The sequence below is a fragment of the Astyanax mexicanus genome, chromosome 17 (assembly GCF_023375975.1).
Source record: "Astyanax mexicanus isolate ESR-SI-001 chromosome 17, AstMex3_surface, whole genome shotgun sequence".
Classification (NCBI taxonomy): Eukaryota; Metazoa; Chordata; class Actinopteri; order Characiformes; family Acestrorhamphidae; genus Astyanax; species Astyanax mexicanus.
The window spans coordinates 7,115,055-7,133,117 of NC_064424.1; the positions used below are offsets into that span (position 1 = coordinate 7,115,055).

Below are 18,063 nucleotides of genomic sequence, written 5' to 3' on the forward strand. Positions count from 1 at the left end.
TATACATTACACTGAGTGAGCTGTAATATATAACAATAGCAACAACAGCAATAGCCAGCTTATGGATTACACAGCTAACAAAAAAGAAAGGGGGAGGGACAAGCACCCAGCAGTTTGAGGTTTGCTGTGATCTGTCAACAACACTTCCATTTATGGATGAAATGAAAGAGGAAGCTGCATTTTTTGACACACTCTCTGATTATGTTCTGGGGGAGGGGACAAGGACAAGCTGAATACCATTGTTTCTGCGCTATAGATGAAGAGCATGCTCTCTTAAAGTCTTTAAATGTTTCAGAGCATCTTTCTTTATGTCAAAAGTCCACACAGAGTTGTACCAGTACCAGTCAGTCTCTAGGTAAGCTGTGCAACAAGCTCAAATGCATGATTTACCACAGTGCACACTTTGAAGTTGGCCAGTTTTATAAGATTTTTAGATCTTAGAATCATTTCTTAGTCTCATTTCATGTTGGAAAACATTTACATTGTGATATGAGGATGTACTGCAAAATACAGTTACATTAAAAAGTCAATGTCTTTACTTTGACTGAAAAAACACATAAGGAGTCATGTAGTAACTTCATGTAGTAAGTGTTAAACAAAGCAAAATACTAAATAGTCTCTAAAGCATTTACAGTTTCTGAGGCTGGTATCTCTGATGAACTTATCCTGTACAACAGAGAGAACTCTTGCTCTTCCTTTCCTGTGGAGGTCCTGATGAGAGCCAGTTTCATCATAACGGTTTTGATGGTCTTTGGGTCTTGATTTTTTTTCTGAATAACTGACCTTCATTTCTTAAAGTATTTTTTTCTTTACTTAGTTGAGATGCCCTCAAACACATTAAGAGGCAAGAAATTCAAGTCATTAACTCTTGACGAGTTCAGCACAGCTGTTAACTGAAAGGCATTAAAGATGCGCAAAGCTGCTATTTGGATAAAACATATTATGATTTGTTTAACATGTTATTGTTAACTGAAGAATACCATGTTTTTCTTCATAGTTTGGAAAAAATATTTATAATTATGAAAAAAAGAACAACAAGAATTTAAGCTGTGCTCAAATGTTTGACTGATACTGCATTGTAATTGTGATTTTATGAAATACATGATTTTTTTTTACCACTAGTCAATGATGCAACGTGTCATGATAGTAATAAGTAAACAGTCTGTGCATCAATGACTGGAGTAAAAATAATAGTATAAGATAGATATAATCGATAATCTGGTAGACACAGTTTTTGAAATTTTCTTTGTATTAAGCAAGTTTGTGTTAAGTTTGGAAAAAAAATGTATAATGCAGCTGCACTAAATGACAAATTGCACAATCTGCAGTGCGACTATTGCACATGTACACGGTGAAGCTTTAGTATGGCCCAGATTCAAGTACAAACACGTGCAAATGTCAGCTCAATGGTACAACATGACCATTTTAGGAACAACGTTGACCTTTAAAAGAAGGCAAAACCAACCACAATGTATTGTATTTGTACCTTAATCAAAGGCACTGAAGACCTTGAAGGTGCCACCCCAGTGACAGGACTTGCAGCTACGTATGTGGATGTGGCAGTTTTTACAGACTATAGGAAGCTTTGAGAGAAGAAGCAGCAGCTGTCATGTGCAGGAAGTCTCGCTCTCTTATGCACAGGAGGGGAAGTTTCCAGGGCCTCAGCAGATGAACCGACCACATTAAAGGCATTAGAGGCATTAGAGGCAATAGAGATAAGACAAAAGCTTTCTACACATAACCTTCAGAGGTGCTTGAGTTTTGTTTCCTGTCATAAATAAAAACTGGCCAACTCATTTGTGTGGTGGATAAAACCAGTGGCAGCATTTTTTTCATATTTTTCAGTAGCTCTGCAGGACCTGCAACTCTGCCCTCTGTTGGCTGATCTTTCTGTTGTCAGTCTCTGCGCTCTTCCTCCTCAGCAGTCTGGCAAAGAAACTTCTGAAGTTCTCCCCAACGAAGAAGAACAGGATGGGGTCCAGGCAGCTGTTGGCCGCACCCAGGCAAAGGGTTACCACCGCAGCTTTCCGGATTCCCTGGATGTAATCGCAGGAGTACTGATGGCCTCTGTTCTCGGCCACCTCCCACTCTGTGTACAAAAACAGCGTCCGCATGATGTGATAAGGTAAAAAGCTGATGAGGAAGAAGCCGAGGCTGATGATGACCAGAGCGCAGGCCTTCTTTCTCGACGCCTTGACCGTACGCTGTGCCGGACTGGGCTTCAGCAGTCTGTGGATCACAAAAAGCGAGCACCACAAGATGGTTAGCAGAGGCACCACGAAGCCCACGGTCACAGTGCCGTTGTTGATGAGGATGAGCTTGTTGATCATCGTTGCATTGCCGTGTGGAAGCTCCAAGCACTTCTTTGCACCATCTTTGCTATCAGTGAACAGCAGAGGGCTGGAGGCCAGAGCCACGAACAGCCAGATCAGAGCGCAGACCAGGGGTCCACTGCAGCAGCCCTGCAGACGCAAGAAACGATATGGCTGCACCAGGGCCAGGTAGCGCATGATGTTCAGGGAGACCAGGAAGAAGATGGAGCTGTACATGTTCAGGTAGAAGACGTAGAAGATCAGACGGCACGGCCAGACGCCAAAAGGCCAGTGGGAGTTGGACAGGTAGTACGTGGCTCTGAGGGGCAGAGAGCACACCTGCATCAGGTCCGACACCAGCAGGTTCACCATGAACAGGTTGACCGACGTCAGGCTCCTCTTCTTCCTCCATACGCTGAAGAACACACAGATGGAGACCGAGTGTCCTGCTATGCCCAGGATGAAGGTCAGCAGGTAGACGGCAGGAAACACCGAGCGCTTGAAGTCGTCGATGGTGTAGTTACATGATGAATTCATCTCACCTCACACGCGGGACTTTTACACCCCAGCCAGGGTCCAGCAGTTACTCTGGTTTAGGGGGGAGGGGGTTGGAGAGAAAGAGAGGCCATTAAAAAGATGAAATATGGATTTTAAGACGTGTCTCTTTTGAATATCACAATGTAAAACATTTAATTAAAGCCTTAATAAAGTGTATACAAAAAGTATATGTAGGAATAAGAACAAGTAGCAGGAACTGGTCTACTCTTTTCTACCCTCTAAACTCTAAAGGGCTGGTAGATACTGAAAAAGATCTGTTTTTTCTTTTTTTCTACATAGTAAATGAAGAAAACTGAAGTCATTCAGACTATAAAGGAACACATAAGGAATCATATAGTAACTTAAAAGTGTTAAAAAACAAACCAAAATACTCTGTGAAGAAGCATTTAGGTGCTCTTATCTGGGGAGCTGTTAACTTGCAGTTTCTGAGGCTGGTAGGAGGAAACTCTTGCTCTTCCTTTTATGGGGCAGTCCCGATGAGAGCCAGTTTCATCATAACATTTTTGCTGGTCTTAGCGAATGCACTTGAGGATACTTGAGGATAAGTTCTTGAAATGTTGCGGATTAACTGACCTTCATTTCTTACAGTCATTTTTTTCTTTATTTAGTTGAGTAGTTTTTGCTTCTCATAATCTGTATTAGAACATTACTCAAACAGAGCTATTATTCACTGTATACCTGTTACTCTACCTCTTCACTACTTTACAACTGATGCTCTCAAACACATTAAAAGGCAAGAAATCCAAGTAATTAACTCTTGATGAGTTCAGCGCAGCTGTTAACTGAAAGCTGAACATTCCAGGTGACTCTACCTCATAAAGCTGACTGAGAAAATCCAGCCAATATTTCTAAATAATGAAATAATACTGAATTTAAGGTGTGTTGAAATATAAAGCTCTGGAAAACAATTTAAGAGAGCGCTTCAGTTTCTAAATCAGTTTCTCTGGTTTTGCTATTTATAGGTATCTGTTTGAGTAAAATAACCATTTGTCACTTAATGCATTTATTTGCAGAAAATGAGAAATGGCTGAAATAAAAAAAAGATGCAGAGCTTTCGGACCTCAAATAATGCAAAGAAAAGAAGATCATATTCATAAAGTTTTAAGAGTTCAGAAATCAATATTTGGTGGAATAACCCTGTTTTTTTAATCACAGTTTTTATGCATCTTGGCATCATGTTCTCCTCCACCAGTCTTACACACTGCTTTTGGATAACTTTATGCCTTTAACCTCGTGGTGCAAAAATTCAAGCATGTTCAGCTTGGTTTGATGGCTTGTGATCATCCATCTTTTCTTTATTATATTCCTGAGGTTTTCAATTTGGTAAACTCTCTTAATTTAAGTGGTGTATATACATAGGCCAGGAACAAAAAATGAGTAGAAATCTATACTGAAATGGGCATCTCTGGGCTGTATGTACTGAGCTATACATACATAAAGCACTGTGTCAAAGGTCAGGACCCCACAGGACCATCAGAGAGCAGCTATTATTATGTGGGTGGTGTATAAGGTGTTGGTGTGTGTTGTGCTGGTATGAGCAGATCAGATACAGCAGATCTGTAATGTAAATGTAAATGTAAATATCGCATACAATATATCGTGACACAGAAATATCATGATATTTCATGATATACACACTGTGACTATTGTGCATGCTCAAATCCATTATCCATTATTGCGATGGTGATGATGCTGGGAAATATGAAATGAAATATATACTTTGTGCAGTGTAACCTCAATCCCTATTCTTACATAAAAAGAAAAATAAATAGTAGTAGCTTAATAATTATAGCTACTGAATAACATGCTTTACCTTTAACTTTTTCTGCTGTTTTAGGAATTAGTGAACCATGTACTGTAGTTCAGCCATCTTAATTTTTTTAGTTCTTTCTTATCCGTCCATGTAATCTTTACATCTTTAGCTCTAAATAGCACTTAAATTAAGCAACTAAGCAAGCGTCTCATTTTAAGTAACATCACAAAAGGAACAATGGTGTAAAACTAAATACTAAGACAGAAAAAACAGCAGTAATTACCTTTTTTGTCTCTTCACAGGATAGTAGCACTGTCCACACAGGTAGAAGGAAGTGTAAATGTCTTGAAACACATCTCAAAAACAGATAAGATCTGTGTTGGGTAGGCGAGCTTGGGAAAGGTGGGCGGGCTGAATAGAAGCACCTTTGTCAGGGCATGTATTATTTCTCCCTCCGGTGCCAGGGAATAAACCTTCTTTCCTCTAGAGAGTGGCACAAAGCAGACAGTCACACAGGTAAGTAAGGTAGAACACATGAAGCTCAGACCAAACAGCCTCAAGTAACAAATAATAATAAAAAAACACCTATTGTCTAAGCGCTGCCCTTAAACCAAGCCTAAAGCTACACTATGGGCTGTTTTGAGAACTCAGTAGTTCCCCATACTTCAGCTATTATTTTATTACCTCTCAGTCCCACATTTCCTGTTGTGCAGCATTCACTTTGAAGATCTCAGGCCGTGACGACGGTAGCAGACGTACTCCTCCACTTTCTAGAAGTCTTCAGCTGACTCACCAGTTCATTGACCTAGATGATGATGATGGTGACCTGCACTGAAGCTCTAGGGGCGTACGATAACCTTCACATGTTTCAGTAAAGAGAGATGCACAAACACACTGAATTAGAATGAATTTGAATGAGCAAACGTCCGAGCCTTTAGTCCACTGCTGGCTTTGCATGAGTACATTCTGCAGGTTATGTACGCTCTGAGTGATTACCCGACAGCTATTCAAATTCACTTATCATCAATAAAAAAACACTTTAAACTCAACCACACACAAAGATGTTCTAGTTTTTAATCATAGTTTTCATGCAGCTTGGCATGTTTTCCTCCACCAGTCTTACACACTGCTTTTGGATAACTTCTGCAGGTTATGTACGCTCTGAGTGATTACACACTTTAAACACTTTAAACTCAACCACACACAAGGATGTTATAGAAATTATATATTAAAACTGTTTTAAAGGGACAGATTCAAATTATGACTAGTGAGTAATAATTTAAAGCACTGAATTGAATTAATTTAAACTGGATTACTGTTTTAATACAATTTTTAAAGTGTGGTAATCGAGGATGTACAGCTCTGGAATTTTTTTTTGAAAGAGCACGTCTGTTTCCGAATCAGTTTATCTGATTTTGCTATTTATAGGTATATGTCTGAGTAAAATTAACATTGTTGTTTTATTCTATAAACTACAAACAACATTTCTCCCAAATTCCCAAAAAGTTTTCAGACCTCAAATAATGCAAAGAAAGTTTCTGAGTTCAGAAATCATGCATCCTTGGCATGTTCTCCTCCACCAGTCTCACAAACTGCTTTTGGATAACATCTGCAGGTTATATACGCTCTGAGTGATTATCCGACAGCTATTCAAACTCACTTATCATCAATCAGAAACACTTTAGACTCACCCACACACAAAGATGTTGTAGAAATTATATATTAAAACTGTTTTAAAGGGACAGATTCAAATTATGACTAGTGAGTAATAATTTCAAGCACTGAATTGAATGAATCTAAGCTGGATTGCTGTTTTAATACAATTTTTAAAGTGTGGTAATCCAGGATGTAGTTCTGGAAAAAAAATGTTAAGAGAGCACATCCGTTTCCGAATCAGTTTATCTGATTTTGCTATTTAAAGGTTTATATTTGAGTAAAATGAACATTGTTGTTTTATTCTATAAACTACAGACATTTCTCCCAAATTCAAAATAAAAATATTGTCATATAGAGCATTTATTTGCAGAAAATGAGAAATGGCTGAAATAACAAAAAAGATGCAGAGCCTTTTAAGAGTTCAGAAATCAATATTTGGTGGAATAACCCTGGTTTTTAATCATAGTTTTCAAGCATCTTGGCATGTTCTCCTCCACCAGTCTTACACACTGCTTTTGGATAACTTCTGCAGGTTATATACGCTCTGAGTGATTACCTGACAGCTATTCAAATTCACTTATCATCAATCAAAACACTTTAGACTCATTAAAACTGTTTTAAAGGGACATTTTTAAATTATGACTAGTGAGTAATAATTTCAAGCACTGAACTGAATGAACCTGAACTGGATTTATAAAGTGTGGTAATTAAGGATGTACAGCTCTGAAAAAAAAAAAAAAAAGAGTTTCTGAATTTCTGAGTTTCTTGTGGTTTTATTCTATAAACTACAGACAACATTTCTCCCAAATTCCAAATAAAATCAGTAATTTAGAGCATTTATTTGCAGAAATAAATGCTAATAAATGAGAAATAGCTGAATTAACAAAAAAGATTCAGAGCTTTCAGACCTCAAATGATACAAAGAAAACAAGTTTTACGAGTTCAGAAATCAATATTTGGTGGAATAACCCTGGTTTTTAATCATAGTTTTCATGCATCTTGGCATGTTCTCCTCCACCAGTCTTACACACTGCTTTTGGATAACTTCTGCAGTTTATATATGCTCTGATTGATTACCCGACAGCTATCCAAATTCACTTATCATCAATCATAGAATATATGGAAATTATATATTAAAGTGTTTTAAAGGGACAGATAAAAAATGACCTGTGTGTAATCATTTCAAGCCCTGAACTGAATTAATCTAAACTGGAATACTGTTTTAATATGATTTTTAAAGTGTGGTGAAAGGAACATTGTGGTTTTATTCTATAAACTACGGACAACATTTCTCACAAATTCCAAATAAAAATATTGTCATTTAGAGCATTTATTTGCAGAAAATGAGAAATGACTGAAATAATAAAAAAGATGCAGAGCTTTTAGACCTCAAATAATACAAAGAAAAAAAGTTCATATTCATAAAGTTTTAAGAGTTCAGAATATTTGGTGGAATAACCCTGGTTTTTAATCACAGTTTACATGCATCTTGGCATGTTCTCCTAGTTCATCAGAATTTGAATATTAACAAATGCAGCATGGATATTCATATTAAAAATGTAATCAAATCATTAGCTCATCAGAATTCGAACATTATAAATCGCTAGTAAATGCTAATTATAAACCTGAGAAAAGTTTTTTCACATTCAGTTCATGTTGCCAATGCGTCTATAAGTATTTACAGATGTGACAGCAACTTTTAAGTTTCTAAATATGTGAAAAATAAGTTATTAATTATTAGTTAATGATATATAAATGAAAGTTATTATTAAGTGTTACCGCATACTTTAAGGTTAAACTTTAAATTAGAGCAGGCTAGTTCAAATGTGTTGAACAGGTTTTGTAGATATTTTTTAAAACTTCCCCATCCAGACTTTCTATTATGAGCTTTTCAACCTCTTCCTCATTTACATGGCAGTTTTTTTTAAATATACATTTTTTTTCTCTTTTATATTTATCTATTTTATATTCTACAGCATTTTATTTGACTTACACACAATAAAACCCCAAAAATCAGGATCCCATAAAATTAGAATATTATATAAGACCAATTCCTAAGTCCTGCTTGAAAATGAAATCCGCATTTCCATAAAAGTTGTCAGTAGCAGAGCGAAACATGAAGTGCTGTAAGATTTTGTGGGAAAACAAAACTGCACTGACTTTAGACTTGATAATAAAACACAGTGGATCAACACCAGCAGATGATGGCTGTAAGCCATAATCATCAACAATGAAAGAAATAAAGGCTTAAAATAGATCACTCTGTTTGTAATACATCTATATAATATATGAATTATTCAAATAAACTAACTTTTCAATGATATTGTATTTTTTTAAGATGCACCTGTAGGTACTTCAAACACAGACGGAGCTTCCCTTCTCTGAAAGGCAGTGTATATAAGTTAGGCACAAGGTTAAATAGCCTGTTGGAGAGTTCAGTTAGCAGCTAACTCTAATGATATTCTAACACACATGCAGAAGAAACAAAATACCTAATATCATGCTGAAATACAGGGGTTGGACAATGAAACTGAAACACCTGACATTTTAGTGTCTGAGGTTTCATGGCTAAATTGGAGCAGCCTGGTGGCCAATCTTCATTAATTGCACATTATTGCACCAGTAAGAGCAGAGTGTGAAGGTTCAATTAGCAGGGTAAGAGCACAGTTTTACTCAAAATATTGCAATGCACACAACATTAAGGGTGACATACCAAAAAGAGGACAAATTGTTGGTGCATGTCTTGCTGGCGCATCTGTGACCAAGACAGCAAGTATTTGTGATGTATCAAGAGCCACGGTATCCAGGGTAATGTCAGCATACCACCAAGAAGGACCAACCACATCCAACAGGATTAACTGTGGACGCAAGAGTAAGCTGTCTGAAAGGTATGTTCGGGAACTGTCCGTCGCCACAATACATTATTGTGGTCTAAAACCAGATGTTTCAGTTTTATTTTCCAACCCCTGTACTTTGTATTATGCTCTTTAAGAAAGAAAGACAAATTAACATTAATTAATTTATCATATATAATTAATTCATTTATACACTTATTAATATGCCATACATATGTCTTTCTTTGTTAAAGAGCATAAAACAAAGTATTTCAGAATGAAAGCACCTTTTTGTCTATTGATAACACTGCCATCTAGTTGGCAGGGCTTAACACAACACTAAATGAACCACTTCTGACACCAAACTTTTCATGATAACAAAATAAAGAGTGATACTAATTGAACATATTTTAGACAAGCAACCTACTATAGCTTTAAATGAAAGCATTTTAAGATAAAGCAACAGCTGTTTTCGATGGAAAGATGAGCTCAGTATTCGGGAAGGTTTTAATAATGGGGGAATTTTACCTGATAGGGCATGACACGCTTACCTAACAGCACACAATAAAACACTGAGCGACAGGATGTGGGACTTCAACTCTTTTGAAATCTAACACTAGTGCCTGAAGAGCCATTTCCAGAGAATTAGTTTAAAGTGTGTCAAGACACCAGCAGACGCACCAGTAAACCCTCACAGTGTTTTAACACCCAGCTGCAGTCTGATACAGATCTAAAGGAATGTGTGCTGAATGAATAAGCTAAAGAGTTACCCGTACGTACTTTTCATACGAGAAATAGAAAGCGCCAAAACCACAACTACCTAAAAACAAAGAAATACCATCAAATCTGTGACGTCTGGTCGGGGCAGCAGATCAGACTGGGTATATCTGACAGGGCTCACTGTCTTTGATGATGATTGATGAGGCTGATAAAAGCAGAATGACAAACAATGATCTTTATCTTTTTAATTGTTCGAGCAAAAACAACTATAATGTCAAATTCCCAGTGATTCAGAACGGAAGAACAAAAGAGTTTCCACTGAACAATTTAAAGGTCTCATTCTATTGTTTTTTCATTCATTTAAAAATGTCTAGTTGTGGTTTCTATTATGAATTAAAGCCATGTGAGCTGTTTTTTTGTGAGAAAAGGTGCTCAGGTGTTTCTATTTAACCCTGCTTTAGTTCACTGAATTAGAGGTCTCAGAAGAAAGACAGATTTTGGCACTGCAGCAGAGAACGCACACATGCCTGGTCATGCAATTTGGTTCCCATTCATGCTTAACGAGAAAAGCGCTTAAAGATCTAAAAAAAAAAAAAAAGTGCTCCGGTAATCCGATAAACACTGCAAACATATTGCATATTTAAAATAGACATATTTACACTAATAAAAGTTTTTGCAATGTCATATGTTACTTTCCAACATGTGTAATAATGCCCCCTAAGTGCAGTTCAGCCACTGACCTAGTCTTAGAGTCTCTGTAAAACACAAAATCCACCGGAGATCCTATGTAAACCTATAGTTACTTACACACAGAGGTGGTTAGTCCAGGTCCAGAAAGTAAAAATCCACTTTTTACTTTTAACTAGTGTAAACAGAAATGTTCTTAAAATACACATACCTATCTTAGTTGTACTTCGCTGGAGGTGTTCTGTAGAAAACTTCTAACCATTTGTTCATTAGCTCTGAATTACTGGGTAAAGCATAAAGTATAACACTGATGTGTTATTCGCACAAATAACACAGGAATGAACTGCCTTGCTTTTCATAGGGCTGTTAGCTCCTATCTGACGAGACGTACCTGCCTGCCCGGCTTCAGCTCTGCCTGTGGGCGGTCGCGAGCCAAGGTGGGTGGGGCCATGAATACTAATTCACGAGTTGATGTAGACACGGAGCTTTTCCTGGCCGACTCTTTTTCTGAATCCTTTTTTTTACTAGCTACAACTCCGAGAGATCTATAGTATTTCACAAAGAACAAGAAAAAGTGGATTTTGGCAGGACACCTGCATCCAATCAAAACGCACTGCTCCACAGCTTTTAACAAAATATAGATAAAAAGGGTTTAACCATAGACTTACCAGATAGTGTTGCTGTTCTCTCTAAATCTGCTCTGTGTCCAGTTAGATGTCAAGTTACTGTAGATAATACAGCCATTGTAGAAGGGTGTGGTAGGGTTAGCTTTCAGCCTAGCACCTGATGAGCACCAGTTTCTTCACTGGCTCTCCAACTACAGTGCTTACTGCAGTTCTATCAGCTCCTTTCCCTGGTCATCCTGACCTTTATGGTTAAACATTTAACCATTTTAACCTCACTTCCCTTTTCTTCTGAATAACCCATGCAGTCTCCACCATCTCTGCAGCTTTTAGTGCTCTGAAACAGTAAATAGAGTACAGCAATGTATCGGTTCATTTAACATTACCTAATCGATAATCAATAAGCTTTTCTAAACTTACATTAATGCTTTTAGGAGAAATAGTCTCGTATAGTATTTTAATAATAATAATAATAATAATAATTATTAGTATTATTAATATTTAAAGGTCACTTGCTTTACATCAAGAGCAACACAGTACAGGCTATAAGAATATAATACAAATAATGTATACATATTTAATGTAAGTAAAGCCTAATACAAACCACAAATACAATACCACTGGAAAGTTTGAACACACCTCTTCTCATTCAATGTGTTTCCTCTCTTTTTATGATTTTTCAACCTTGTCAATTTAATACTGAAGACCATATTAAATTACTAAGTAATTCCATTCATGTCCTTTAACTGTTTTCAAGTCATTAATATTAATTTACAATGTAGAAAAAAAAAATAATAATAAAAGAAAAACATTGAATGGGAAGGAGTGTCCAAACTGTTTTTGCTTTGTATTTTTTCTGATAGGTGGATTTATTTTTTAAATATTAAAATAAATTTAATTTTAAATACTTTCAAATTTTTTTTTTTGTCCCAAATGACATCTGTTTTGGTTGGCTGCCCTAAAAATCTAAAAGTCCCTCATTTAAGTAGTCTTGAGTTTAAACTCTTATATTGAGTGTCAATAGATGGACACTCTTATTATATAAATAAATAAAAATAAAAAAAAACATTGAATGAAAGGGTGTCTACAAACTTTTTACCAGTACTGTATAAAACCATAACGTTGAATCAACATAAAATCACTGTGCACAAATACATCAATTCTGATGTCGGAGATCAATTTTGTTGCAAAGCATAAGTGATGGAAAAATGAACAATGATCCAACGTCATTTTTCCTTCTGTTAAATCAACTTTCATCACTCATTTGTCACTTTTATAGTTTATTTTCCTAAAAGACAATCATTTTAGCACAGTCGTACATATTAATAAAAACAATCTCAAATCAGTTATTAACAAACATCCGCCGCAGCTGAACTGAGTTACATTTTTTTTTTTGACAAAAAGTACATCAACTTAATGCTAACAACTAACAGCTCGGCCCAGAGAGCAAATACAGCGTTATATATTAAAAAAGAAATACATGTACATTCACTCACACTCTCACACACACCATTCACATCATAAAACCAACAATCAATCAATAAATCCTACTACACTCGCAGTGTTTCAGAGCAAGAATTCTGAAATATATCCACAATATCTGTAGTATAGAAAAAACAGAATTTCAAGGCATTTCAGAGGCGGATTCTTTACTTTGGAGAAGCCTAAAGCTTAGAATCACTGTGGACCTGTGCAAGGCTTATTTCCGTCTTTCCCTTCCATTACAAATTAATCAACCCTTACAAAACACATGATTATGCATAATATGACTGAAGTGTGTAATATAGTAGTCAGAATTGTAGATGTCATATTTAACAAAAAACATGTGAAAAAGGCATAAAACATAAAAGCATTTTAAAGAAAAGCATTAAAAATATAACTTATCCTGAGACACCTTACGTCCCTCTTCTAATCTTGTCGATGTGCTATTTCTATACTGTCTCTCGGTACCACTTTAAAATAAGACTACTTTTTTTTTAAGGTCCACTCATCAGGACTCTACCCTTTATCACTAGTGATTCCCCCCAACACCAGGAGGATGAAGACTAGCACACCCTCCTCTGATACATGTGAAGTCAGACTCCGCCTCTTTTTGAACTGCTGCTGAGTAGCATCATAGCACAGCGCACTCGGAGGAAAGCGCAGCGACTCGGTTCTGATGCGACGCAGCCTTGTGCTAATCAACATCACCCCATGAGTGATGAGTGGAAAGAGCGCCATCTACTGTATACCCACACAGAGAGAGAGCAAGGCCAATTGTGCTCTCTCAGGGTTCCGGCAGCTGATGGCAAGCTGCATAATCAGGATTCAAACCAGCGATCTCCTCATCATGGGAGTGTTCAGCCCTCCGAACCACTCAGAGCCCCCAAGACTACATTTGTAAAGGGATTAGAAATAGCTTATATTATATTATTTATTAATTGGTATTAATTAGGATGTAATTGCCTTAAATGAGCTGTCATTTACTAAACAGTGAATAGGGAATAATAAAACATCAATTAAATCATATAAAATGTTAAATGTACACCACATCTTCTGTAATACTGATACTATACTACCCGCAATACTGAAAATATTACTTATAACTATAATATAACTTGGCAGTTTCGTATTTAAACCTACCTACTTAGAAATATGTTAATATTTATAACAGGTTTATAGCAAAATTATAGAAAACACAAAGTATCTACAATCAGAATCCAGAAAGATCTGAGGTTTAACAGTGAATGTTTAAATGATTGAAAAATCACTATTTGTCTTTTTTAATTTTTCTGCTGTAACTTTTTATTTGTTTGAGTATTAACAACCTAATAAATAACATTAATACACTTCTTTATAAAGTATTTATAAACACTTTCTAAAGGTAGTCTTATTTTAAAGTGGTACCCATCTCTCTTTATGCTTAACGTCTTCAAATCAGATTAAACCATAAAAACAGAAAACGGACACTTTATGGAAGCATCATGTTCAATCATGTTAATAATAATAATAATAATAATAATAATAATAATAATTTAAAAACGACAAAATTCAGGAATCACAGAGCATCAAGACATAAAAAAAAGTAAAAAAAAAAAAAAAAAAGAAAAGAAAAGATCATCAAATTATAATTTGAACTGTATGACACTTTCAAAACCTTATTTTGTAATACGCTCGTCGATGTGATGGTTGAGCAAATGACATTGAGTGACATTTCTAATATATCCAATACATTTTTATATTTAGAAACTTCATGTAACTTGACACTTCATGTAACAAAAAAAACCTGAGACAGTGGGAACCTGTTAAAACCGGCAGACATTATATATTAAAAAAAAAAAAAAAAAAAAAAAAAAAAAAAAAAAAGATTAAAAGGAAATAAAAAGAAAGGGAAACAGGCTGTAACACCAGGCCTCTGTGATGATGCATGGTGCTTGTTATGGCTCAGGGTTGTCTTTCTCAGCCTCCTCCTTCAGTTTCTGTTCCTGCATGCGGCTCCGAGTCGAAGCTGGGAAGAAAACAAACACACAGGGGGGGGGGGGGAAAGATATTTGACATGTGAGATTCAGTGAGGTTTTAAGATCTGAAGAATCTACTCAGATTTCTCTCCTGAAACCTGTTTATTTTGGTGAGTAAAGCACTTCTGTTTATTTACAGTATGCTTAGATTTACAATATTTTGTCTAAGGGTGAGTTTCAAGTTAACTTTCTCCAGCACTAAGGCTGGGTGCAGCAGCATTAGCATTAGCCGCTTACTGCTGTTAGTGTTCCGGTAAGCCAGGGTGCTATCAACTAGCGGTTCATCTCACGTAGCTTGTTTTAACACGTTAAACACGTTAAACTACAGTCCAATATACTCACCTCTGAACGGCAAAAGAGCTAGCACTGAGGTTAGCAGCTAATGCTAATGCTGCTGCCCCCAGCCTTAGCGCTGGAGAAACTTCACTGAAAACTCACCCTTATGAGTGGCTTTACTTCTCCTTAATACCTGACTGTAGAATTCATACATAAAGCACACCTGATTACAAGACACACTGTCAAATTTGGGGAAAAATAAAGGACTTTAAGTGCACTTTATAGTCCAAACAATGTAGTAAATAAAAAATATAACTTACTTATCTCTGCCAGCTTCTGGATCATTGTAGACTCGCAACTTGATTTGCTGAAAAGACACAACAGCCTTTTAATATGATAAAGCATCTCGCAAACCTTCTACAATCTACCAGGTTAGATTTTTATATCCATCTTGATTCTGAGTCAATTCAAAAATGACAAAAATACAATTTCTAGACGTTACTAAAGACGAAGGCACTCAAAATGTGGAACTCAGAAGTGTGAAACTGTAGGGCCCAGATATAAAACGGAGACTCAGGATGATAAATGTCAAACAAAAAATGTTTATTATTAATGTCCTTGAGGTATTATTACTGTTATTTATTTTTTATATTTATAACTATGTTGTTAATACTAATTTAGGTGAAATTATTCAAATTTACTTGCACTTAAATATCAGGTAAGCCACTCTGGGCACCCATTCCAGTGTGTAATATATAGAACACATTACTAAGTCTATTAAAATGTGTAACTTTCTATTATTTATTTTGCATAATACTTTATTCATTAGCAGATCAAACCCAGATCAGCCACAACATTAAAACCAGCTCTGTATATACATTACACTGATCATCCACAACATTATACCATAATCAACTTCTTGTTTCTGCTTGTTTCCTTGTAGCAGGTTTTAATATTGTGGCTGAAGCTTGAAGCTGGATTTGTGTATTAATCATTAATTAAAGTAACTATGCTTTTTTTAGTGAGGAGAAACAAACTAAAAGAGGCAATTAAACATCATGATTCATTATGGATCACTACAGATTATTAAGTATGAAGTAGTCAAGCAATGAGGAAAAAAATCCTGTATATAAGAAAAAAATTAACCAAGATGCATCAATAATCATTTTATAATTGTATCGCAGACCTCTGAATCGCAAGGTGCCTAGAGATGCCCAAACTTGACCAGAACACCAAAAATGTACACACATGTTAAAAATATAAAATAAGACTGAAAATACACACCTTCCATCAGCCTCATCCTGTCCATCCACATCAAAGCGCAATTTCTTCAGGGGTTTAGGGGTGGCGTCTCCATCTAACCTCCTCTTCAGGGACCAGTCGGTGCTACTGACCATCTGATTGATCTTTTGGAACTTGTCTGACGTCTGATAAAAAGAAAATGGAATTACAAGCTTAACAACACTGTGGAAGAGCAGGGATAGGGGATATGGCTTTAAAGTAATATCACAACACTATGATTGATTTCTATATTTATAAATATTATTAGATTAACATGATTTATCTCACTGCACTTCTCAGACACAAGGTTTTACTGTGGATATTTAAATGTAAATGAAAAAAATTTAAGTGTAGGCCCCTAAAATGTCCTGTGTATTTTTTTATCTATTTCTTTTCATTGTTCTTTTTATGTTAAGTGTAATACAACTCAATTTCCCAGGATCCTTTTTTGTTTACGCACCATTATCTGCTACTTTCCTGTTTAGTGCGACCAATAAGTGTATATATAATATATGTATAGATTTGCGTGATCTGCTCTTTCTTTCATTATGATTTGATCTTGAACTATTTACATTTCTTACTTATTTTTTTTAGGTTGTGTTTAATTGCTGTTTTTTGTATATCATTTTTTTTTACTTTCTATTTTAACTCTATACTGTAAAGAACTTTGAGCTGCTTATCTAATGTATAAAAGTTGCAATATAAATAATAGCATTATTATATCACGATATAAAACAATATATAAGGGTACGTTTGCATTTTTTTTAAATCATGAATATACTCCTGCAACAACTGATTAGGTTTTTAGTGTTATTTAGCATAAGAGTTAAATACTCAATAGAAACAAAAAAAGTTTTCCTATCCACAACTATGACTAAAATGATAAAATAAATAAAATATACTTGATATAAATATAGAATTAAATATAATTTAACATAACTTAATTCATAATACTGAAGTGCAGAATATTTAGTTCATGCAAATAAACTTTAAATATAAACAACTTTACAAAAAATACCCTAAAAGCTTCAATAAAAAGCAACACAAATACAAAATATACTGCTTTCAAGACAGAACATCAAACAATATCACAATATGGATTTTTTCATTTTGTACAATAGTATATGGAACATCCTTATGGTAGTGTGTAAAATCACTTACCCCAAATGACTCTCCGATCGACACAAGGAACCTGTAAGATATAATGATAAAAAACAAAGCATTGATTAAATGTGAGAGGCATTACTCTGAATAGAACTAAAGAGTAACTCCTGAAGGTTAAATTGGTCTGGTGTGGGGGTCTGCTGGCTATGGGGTTTTGGTGTGGGTTTCTGCTGAGCGCTGACCTAGATCGAGGAGTCATGGCTGCTGGAGTTAAGCGGTTGCTCTTCAGAGGGGAGATGTAGACGTTCCCGCCGGGCACCCGTAGAGGAGAGCTGGGGTATTTGTAGGGGCTGCGGGGGATGTGGGGTATAGGAGATAGAGGAGGGGGCTAGAAGACACAGAGATCAAAGTGTTCAGTTTAGAAACACTAGAAGACAGCCCATCATTTTTTAGATGTCAGTTTTTTTCTGACTGTATGAGGCTGCATGTGAAAAGAGAAAAAAAAGTTTAAGGTTAACTGTCCATACAGATCCATGCCACTAGTCGGCAGCACAGTACAAGTAAAACTGGAAAAATGAACGGCGAGAGAACTAAGGCTTACCCGAGGAGAGGAGTACTGCAGGATATTAGTCTTCAGCTTCTGCATGAAAACCAGGTTATAGAAAACGATGATGGAGTCATACTGGCCTTCTCTGATCAGCACACGCTTGAAGGTCTGAAGAATGCAAAAATTACATAAAAAAGGGCAGTTTTTAGGAATTA

The 18,063-nt window shown here is 35.9% G+C and overlaps 2 protein-coding genes across 2 annotated transcripts in view; both read right to left on the bottom strand.

Moving 5' to 3' along the window:
• On the bottom strand, nt 1–2,965 carry cysltr2a (cysteinyl leukotriene receptor 2a). The gene has a single exon (XM_007250098.4). It carries the CDS (start codon nt 2,847–2,849, stop codon nt 1,842–1,844), a length of 1,008 nt encoding a protein of 335 aa, XP_007250160.1. The 5' UTR covers nt 2,850–2,965; the 3' UTR covers nt 1–1,841.
• A 9,447-nt stretch (nt 2,966–12,412) lies between these two features.
• The window catches only part of rb1 (retinoblastoma 1), a 58,622-nt gene continuing 52,971 nt past the window's right edge, over nt 12,413–18,063 (bottom strand). The window contains exons 22-27 of the mRNA XM_022676016.2: nt 17,903–18,016; nt 17,544–17,689; nt 17,359–17,389; nt 16,201–16,343; nt 15,237–15,283; nt 12,413–14,630 (exon numbers count right to left, since the gene is read on the bottom strand). Of these exons, the coding sequence (XP_022531737.2) occupies nt 14,560–14,630; nt 15,237–15,283; nt 16,201–16,343; nt 17,359–17,389; nt 17,544–17,689; nt 17,903–18,016 (552 nt within the window). The 3' untranslated portion in view covers nt 12,413–14,559. The remainder of the gene's footprint in view (nt 14,631–15,236; nt 15,284–16,200; nt 16,344–17,358; nt 17,390–17,543; nt 17,690–17,902; nt 18,017–18,063) is intronic.